The sequence below is a fragment of the Sinocyclocheilus anshuiensis genome, unplaced genomic scaffold (genome assembly GCF_001515605.1).
Source record: "Sinocyclocheilus anshuiensis isolate Anshui unplaced genomic scaffold, SAMN03320099.WGS_v1.1 scaffold445, whole genome shotgun sequence".
Taxonomy (NCBI): domain Eukaryota; kingdom Metazoa; phylum Chordata; class Actinopteri; order Cypriniformes; family Cyprinidae; genus Sinocyclocheilus; species Sinocyclocheilus anshuiensis.
The window spans coordinates 385,411-394,404 of record NW_015540852.1 but is presented as its reverse complement, the minus strand read 5'-3'; the positions used below and the strand labels follow the sequence as shown (position 1 = coordinate 394,404).

General features: G+C 37.3%; 1 protein-coding gene across 1 annotated transcript in view; it reads right to left on the bottom strand.

Annotated features, from left to right (window-relative positions):
* Positions 1 to 8,994, bottom strand: part of LOC107687763 (tripartite motif-containing protein 44-like) — a 30,025-nt gene extending 21,031 nt beyond the window's left edge. Inside the window, exons 1-2 of the mRNA XM_016485218.1 lie at positions 8,910 to 8,994; positions 6,764 to 7,301 (exon numbers count right to left, since the gene is read on the bottom strand). Coding sequence (XP_016340704.1) covers positions 6,764 to 7,252 — 489 coding nt within the window. The 5' untranslated portion in view covers positions 7,253 to 7,301; positions 8,910 to 8,994. The remainder of the gene's footprint in view (positions 1 to 6,763; positions 7,302 to 8,909) is intronic.

Sequence of the window (8,994 nt, the reverse complement as noted above, 5' to 3'; positions counted from 1 at the left end):
GCCCAGGAAGGGCTCCTGTTCCCGAGTTCAGCCCAGGAAGGGCTCCTGATTCCCCGTTAAGCCCAGGGAGGGCTCCTGCTTCCGAGTATAGCCCAGGGAAGACTCCTGACCCCGTTCAGCCCAGGGAGGGCTCCTGACCCCCAGTTCAGCCCAGGGAGGGCTCCTGACCCCCAGTTCAGCCCAGGGAGGGCTCCTGACCCCCAGTTCAGCCCAGGGAGGGCTCCTGACCCCCAGTTCAGCCCAGGGAGGGCTCCCATGTGCCTTCCTACGCCCATATTTGGTTAGTTTCCTGTTCCTGTCCTGATTAGGTTTATTTGATTCCAGGTGTTCCCCATTTTATGTCTATTGATCCCAGGTGTGTCTCGTCCTCTCCTCATCCTGTCATGTGTATAAATAGTGTTCCCTGTGTGTGCTCCAGGGTCCGGTATTGTATGTGTATGTCTATGTTCATGTTATGTATAGCGTGAGTGTTCCTTTGTGTTAATTAAACCCGTTTGGATTAATGTACTCCTCATCTCTCTCTGTTCCTTGCCCCTCAGTCCGCTCAGCAGTGCACCCGTGACAGATGGTAAGCTCAATGCTTTCAGTGATAAACCTTAAGCATCAATTGCCATTATTATCATGCTACAATTCGTGTGTTATAATGAGAGGATTCATGAACACGCAAATTTCAGCACTACATTGCTCAACGCTGCAAACACGTGTTATAACCTAAATAGAAACTCTGCATATGCTTGCACCTGTTAATCGTTTATATTTTATATTAGTTCATGTTGCTTTTGTGCAATAGATGAATAACAATTTATTTGTTTTAGATATTTTATGTTTAGATATTTCTATTTTGCGGGAGTCCCATGAATCATTTTATTCTCCCGCATCCCGCGCACACTCTACCCGTGTGTCTACCACTGTCTACCCGCCCGCAGCAGCACTCACCCATCTTGTCCCGCGCCGCACTCTGTTGCGTCGGGTCTCGCAGGAGCAGGGCACTTGACTCGACAGTGCGTGTGCTACATCCTTTTTACAATCTCTAGATTATAAAACACTGCATTCTGTCAGCAATGTAACGCGGCAGTAACGTATAGAGACCTTGGCTTGTAACTATACTCTAATTACTATTTTGAAAATTATAATGCATTAAATTACTCCGTTACTAAAAAAGTAATCAAATTACAGTAATGCGTTACTAAAGTAATGCGTTCCTGCCCAACACTGATATTGGATCCGTGCATTTTGACTTAAAGAGATAAACCTTCTGCTGTCTGTTTTTTTTGTTAATCAAACAACAAAATACAGAAAAATACTCTCAGTGCTCTTGACTGAATAACTTTTGTAAACTTAATAAGGATGAGTCTATATTTAATTTATACAGTGAAGACTATGGAGTGTTATTTTATATTTGATAACTTTATTCAAATTCTGTACATGAAAACTTCTGTTAAGACCTGCCTGAAAAGCACTGTTTATTTCATTTGTGTCTTTTTTCCATTGTATTTATTTGTGCTATAGTTTGCAATTTGGTTATCTATAGAAAAGTGTCTTAGCAATGAGCACTTCATGTCTGCATGTGCCTCAGACTGCAGCAGCCAAAAAAAACCAAAAACAAATCTCAAAAATAAGTTAATGCCTTTATTTTGTGTGTATTTTTTTCTACAACTGGAGTACCTCATTTTTGTTGTCAGTCATCTCAACCATCGAATTACAGCAACAGGAAATAGACAAAGTATTTTACCCGCGGAATTTATTGTTTGGTGCTGTTTTGCGGTGTTAGTAAATTCACCACTTAATTTTGAGTTAAAATATGTTGTAACGTGCGTTACTGAGATTGTAACGAGTAATAATATTACCCAAATGTTATTAGTAATGCGTTATATTACTGCGTTACAGCAAAAAAGTAATATACTACTGTAATATCGTTACTTTTGTAATGCGTTATTCCCAACACTGTATATATATATATATATATAGTTTCCAGCATCCCTCCACCACTCCTGTCTATTCCTATCTGCTTGTTAAGTGGTGATATAAGGAACACCGTTCTTTCAACTTCATCTCAGCTACTTGTCGTTTCTGGAAGATGCGCTGAGAGAAATAACCCAGGATTTACCTCAGAAGAAAAACGTAAAGAGCACCATGTGCTTGTTTCGAATAAGAATACTATTATAACAGACATCCATGAGTGTCATTTTCTTCATATTGGACATTTAAGGTAAGCTTTCATAAACTTACTTGTGTGCACTATAATCTCAGAGCTCACAGCATCCCAGCCACCAATATTTTAAAGATTTAAAAAAGATGAATTATTGTCTGGCCATCTGAGATCTCCTTATGGTGACAGGTTAGGATTATGATTTTTCTATGGTTTTACAGCGCACAGTGAATGTACATTGGTCCCTTTTGTTGTTTGCTATTTGCATCTGAAAGAGTGCTTGGACCCAGAAATTGGCGATGTGTGAAGTCAGGCTCAACAAGCAGATCCCATTTTGGGATTTGGCGGGAGTTCTCTGGGTTAGGGCTGAATTCCAAGCTCGGAGCCCTCCCCTCGAACGACATGCCAAATGCAATCTACAACAAATTCATGAGTTCGCACTTACATATGATCCTGCTTAAAAAAAGAGAACGCTTACTTGCTACAGTCTATGGGCCAGATTTACTATCAGCCTGCGTTAGCGCAAACCCCGTTTGTGGCATAAAAAACTTCTGCCAGTATTTACTAAAGACGCACAGTGAAAAGTTAGCACTGAAAAGGCATGGACATGGTTATTTTTGTGGCTGACCATATTGCATATACATTTGTGGGAGTTTCCCTGTTAGACACAATTTATGGAAGGACAGTATTTAAAGGATTCACATAACATTATTTACTAAGATTTGTGCTCACTTTACCTTTATTAAAAGGTTAAGGTTATTTACCTTTAGCTATATTAAAAATAATGACAAATGTTGTTCTTTTTTCTTAAGAATTTACTTTTTTCCCCCAGCGGTTCTTAGGCATGTATCCAGATATGTACTTCACGGAGCAACCAGTGAAGGAAGCCATCAAGACTTTCTGCAAGAAACTAGATGATCTGACCGACCAAATCAAGAGCCGGAATAAAACAATAACAATGGATTATTGTTATTTGTCCCCAGATCAAATCCCCAACAGTGTTACAATTTAAGAACATATTTCTAGAAACATGTTGCCAGGCAGCATTTACAGCCAATGGATGTTTGACCTAGAGAAGAACAGCTGTATTTAAAAGGCACAAAAAAATTCAGAAATTGTTTGATTTATGACTCTTGTTGCTGGAAAGTAAGGTATATTATCTGAGGGCTGACTGTTGGTCCGGCTCATGCCAAGAAAGTAGAACCATATATCTGGTGTCGCTTTCAAAGAGCACATATAATCTGGTGTTACATTCCATTTATTATTGCCTTTATTTTCTTTATTCATATAAACTTGCATAATCATATATCCATACTATGGTATTCACAGTGCGATTACATGCATGTTCTTAAGCCAATTATTCTTAATAAGCCAACAACTTGATTTGCGTTGTCGGGTTACTGATTTGGATGTAAACAGGGAAAACGGGTTATTTCAATAAGCAGATTTTAGTGAGTAATCAGTGTACTGGTGTGCATGTTAATGTGCTCATCTTTTGATTCATTTACATAGTCTTAATTATAATATGTTGTTTATGGTCTGTTTTAGGGTATCATTTTATTTTTATTTAAATTTTTAACCTCCAGTTATATTGATATTTTACATCTGTATTGGTTTTGATTAACATACCTTAAGACTTAAAATAATAATTCAAAGGTTTAAAGGTAAAAAGATACTTTAATAGAAACATTGAATATATTAAGACACATTAACATTAACACACTTATATGCGTCTTATGTATATGTGTTTTAACCTAAGAATTTCATACAAAAGTAAAAGTTTTACAAAAATACCTTAACTGGTAGACTTTGATGCTAGCAACACCAATGTCATGGGTTCCATTCTCTAGTAACACATATTCTTAATGCATTAAAGGTTATATTCACCCCAAAATTAACATTGTCATCATTTACTCACCTTCATGTTGTTGTAAACCTGTAAGAATTTATTTATTCTATTGAACACAAAAGAAGATATTTTGATGAATGATGGTAACCAGTGGTGTAGTGCAAAGTATACACCGTACCCACTTCATTGTCAGTCGGCATTGCATATGGTTAAATGGGTAAAAAAGTCTAGAAGCCAGAAAATTCATATAGTCACTGATGCAAGTGTAGCCAGGTAGTTGTGTGTAGTCTGAAAGATAAAAATATATATATAAAAAATAACAGTGAAAGTAAAACAAAAATCATTGGCTTATGAATACCCAACACAGATTCTGACATCAATTTTATGAAGCAATGTGAGTGCTTTCTTTGTGCACAAAATGTAACTTGCCACTTTATTTACAAAATAATAGCATCCCCACAATCAACACAACAGTTCATGCAACAATCATACCTTTGTGAACGCGCATCACAGGTCATTATATTCCTTAATAAAATGGTAAACAATGTTTAATTTTGGGCAAACAAAGTACTCGTCACGTCATAAAATTGGGGTTAACCACTCAGCCCTCTACGGACACCTTGGCAATTGAATCGCCATTGGCTAGTAAATTTTTTTGTTTATTCGCCAGAATGAGATATATGTGTGTGTGTGTAAAATGGCAGTTTTATAAATATCTGAAAGTACACTCTTAACATCAGTCAGTCAAGCATTATAATATGATAATCAATGTTATTTAATGATGGAACTTTTGTAATTAGAATTAAAACTTGATAACCTGCATATTAGGCATATTAGTCATTTTAACTGAACTTCGGACTGGTGGTGGTGCTTTTTTGGTCATTCAGTAAAAAAAAAAAAGGGATCTAGAATATGGTCACGCAGAACAAGCCATTAATATGAGCTTTATAAGTACTAATAAACAGCCAATACTAGCATATTGGCTGTTTATTAGTGTAATATGCATGCAAGTAAACAACTAGCTAATAGAGAATAGTGCTCCCGAATTCATTAAACTAAGAGGGATGCGATTGCATAAATTTGCCACTAGATGGCACGTAGGTTTCTTGGTTGTAGTTACACTTTTTTTCATTTGTTTACACGCAATTTTGAAAACCGGGTTCTTTTTTTCACAATATAAGCACAATTATCCAAACACCACACTCAATTTGCATAATTCCTAGATTGTTTGCAAAATGACACACTTCAGTCAAAACATACACACTTCAGTCAAAACATACACCCTTCAGTCAAAACATATACACATATTTGTGAAAATGCTATTAGTTTTCATTTAACCAACACAGTCCTCAATGATCAGACACTATTGCAGCCAGTTTCACACTGCTGTGATAAATAAAAAACACATTTGTACAAAAACTAATTTTAGGAAATAGCATGTGCTAGATTTTTGGCCACACATTGTTATGTAAGGGATAACTTAGATGAAAAAAATAAAAAATAAATAAAGTGACAAACCCACAACATTCTTCATGATTAGTTTGAGATATAGGGAGAATGTACACAAATTGGCCTACTATAAAATTACCAAGCACTGCGTATTACTTTTCAAACGTTTTATTATAACTTATTTAAAATGTTTTAAATGCAATGTTAAAATGATGGTAATGTGAATGATAAAATCATGTTTTTGTTTTTCTTTTGTGTAATCGACTACTGTTTTCAGTGTCGACTAGCAGGAGCTGTTCCGTTTAGTCGACTAGACCCGCACACATCCCTAATTTTAGCACAGAAGCCTGAAAGATTTTCTTGACTGTTTTCATGTCATAGGCTGTCATCAGATTACACAGCTCGTGTTTTTTCCCAGTTATTTATTTTTCTGTGTATTTTTTCCCCCACTGTTGTCGTGGATGTCCCAATTGGGATACAGGAAGTGCAATTTTCAGCTAGATGTTCATGTTATACAGTATATGTTATATATTTTTATCGTAATCGTACCACTGAATTTTTTGAGGTATCAGTAATTATCATATCGCTGGTTATGAGAATCGATATCAGATCGTATTGTGATGACCCCTACTCGATCGTTTACACCCCTACTACACAGTCTTTGTAACGTCTTGAGTTTTGCGGGTTTACATAAACTGCACTAACCAGTCATGTAAATTAGAACAATTCTTTGTTTTACTTTGATGACTGAAAGAAAGTGTTAGCTGTCACAAAACAGAAACTGTCCTGTCGGCTTGTGGATGTTATTTTGTTTCGATATTTAAAAAAAAAATGTTCCCCATGTACAGTTCCCATAGAATCAGCCTCTCTCTGAAAACAGAATGCACATGGTGACATCGATTAATTTCACAAAACCTTTATCTCCTGGTTTCACTTTTACAATATCGAAAAGAGCTGAAACTGTCTTCAAAGCTTTTGTGTTTCATGAGGGTTATGACAGATTTATCATTTTTGAGGGTGAAAAAATAAGGGTGAGTAAGGCTAGAAACATTCATTCTGCAAGTATGAAATACGTGTACTTTGAAATATGTGTGCTTTATTAGCTTCTAGCAACACAAGATAGACCTCATGCCTTGTTGCGTTGCCAAATAGGTTGCTGTGCAATTAATAAATGAATGAAAATATGTGTGCTGAATAAGTGTTCACATATGCAATCGTATAATTGCATTTATTATGTTGCTGGCCTAAATAATGACAATGACAAATAATGAGAAAAACACCACAGTGTTGGACTTTGTGTATGTGTGTTGACTGACCTTCTGCCACAGGTAGGCCTCTTTGAGAGTGATAATCTCATGTTCTCTGTGCTCTCCCTGCACAGCGCACACCACACAAATTACCCGCTGGTCGTGTTTACAGTAGAGCGAACCCTCTTGACCATGCTCCTTACATTTCAGCCTCTCCACAGTCACAGTGTCTCTTTTCACTGCTCCGGTCTGGAGTGATGGTTTATGCTCATCATTACTGGTGGCCTCCGCCCCCTCTGCTGCGTTTTCAGACACCTGGCAGTCTTTCGGTGGCCCACGCTCTGCCTGAGGGTCTGGGGTGCTGTACGGCTGGAGTTGGTGACCAGTGCTTTGTGAATGTTTGTCTGCATGGCTGGAGCAGAAGGCAAAGCGACAGAGTGTGCACATCCAAGCAGCTGACTGAGGCTCGTCCGGTTCACACGCATCACACGTGCCATCCATCTGTGGCAAATCATCCTCAATAAAGCAGCTGTCCCAGCATCCTCTCGATGCATCCATGGCGGTGGAAGATGGGGATAATAGTGAGTGTCTGGGTTGGAGCCTCAAACTGGACAATGACAATGAAGGACAATGCAATAAAATAAGTTTCAGTAACAGTAATGACTGAATGGTTCAGTCAACAGTGCAAATGTAGCAATTGTGCTACTTTTCTGTGCTACAATCTTTCTGTGGCAGAGCTTCAATGGGTGTCATGGGTGTAGGGCACTAGTGGCCAAATTAGCATAGTAAGGCTTTGGAGTATATAGTCATTCGTTTGCTAAAATAAATATGCTAAGAAAAATTTTGGTCCATCTTTTCTTTTTGCAGCTGTGTGACTTCTACTTGAACCCACAAATGAGTGTTTAGCTTTATTATCAGTTCAGAACCTCCCAAAGTTATGTACAGCGGTACAGAGCTCTTTACTGCAAACAAGACCATTCATTCACTGTCCCGTCTTGGGGAAAAAAAAAACATTGAATGGTCCATTTACCTTCTATCGCTTTTTAAACAGAGTAAACCCTTTAGAAAATAATTATAATTTCTGAATTATTTTATTAACTGAATAAATAAAAAATAACTGAGGACAATGACTCAAAAATGAGCTGCACTTTCTTTACTGACCATATGGTCGCCGTGATTTTGCCAAGAAAGACAAGTTCCTGGATCAACATCTCTTGTTGATTCTGGATCAACATTACTGTCCAAAAATACAGACTGAACCCAATCCCCACCCCTAAACCTAACCTTACCCATAATGTATTCCTAAAATCAGAGGGAAATGATAGCTGATTAACAAGGGTGTAGAAGTGCCTAACCCTGATTGTAAGCCTAAAACTGACATTTCCTAAAAAGTTATATCTCAATTCTGATTGGTTGATTGGAATGATGTTCCAGGATCAACAAGGATGTTGATCCAGGAACATGTACTTGGTCAAATCACACTCACCCTGACCATAGGGTCTGGAGTGATTAACAGTTTGGATTTTGAGTATGTTATTGCAAAATCTAGAAAGGAACCTACATTTTTGTTACATTTTGATTTGAGTGGGCAGTTGGTTGTTTTCGGACATCTTGCAGATTTAGCTCAGTGCTTATTGTACTTTTACATACAATCCTGCATGGACTTCAAAAGACACTTACAGCACAACTTTACAGTTCATTCAACATAGTAACATTCTACTTAAATAGACATTTTATTTGACCAGGTTTCTCCCAAGGTTTTTTATTCTCCATTCTTCCTTGCAGCAGTCACCTTTGGCTTGCACAGTAGGGACTAAAGATTATATGTAGGTATTATAGCATGACTTTTAATTAACTTTCAGTTAACAAAAAATCTTAAATCCCATTGTTTATATGCATCATTTAACATACATATTACATTAAATAATTTAAATAATAAAGAAAACAATTATTTTAAATGTCACAATATTACTGTTTTACTGTATTTGCAGCCTTGTTGAACAGAAAAGACTTTAAAACTTGAGTGATCTGAACCATTCAACAACCTTCCGGTTACTAGGACAGATACTAAGACAAAACGTTTCCTCCTCCTGAAGTTTAGCTTCAACAGTTTTCCTCTCAACCTCACAGCATGAGAAATGATGCTCATGCTGCGTCGTACATACAAAACATTTGTTTTCACCCTTTATGTTCCCGTCTCTCTCCTCAGTCTTACCTTTCTCTGTTTCCTTTGTCTCTTTGTGAACACGTATGATCATATGTGCTGTTGCTGCTGTTTTTCTTTCCGTCGTTTCTTTCTT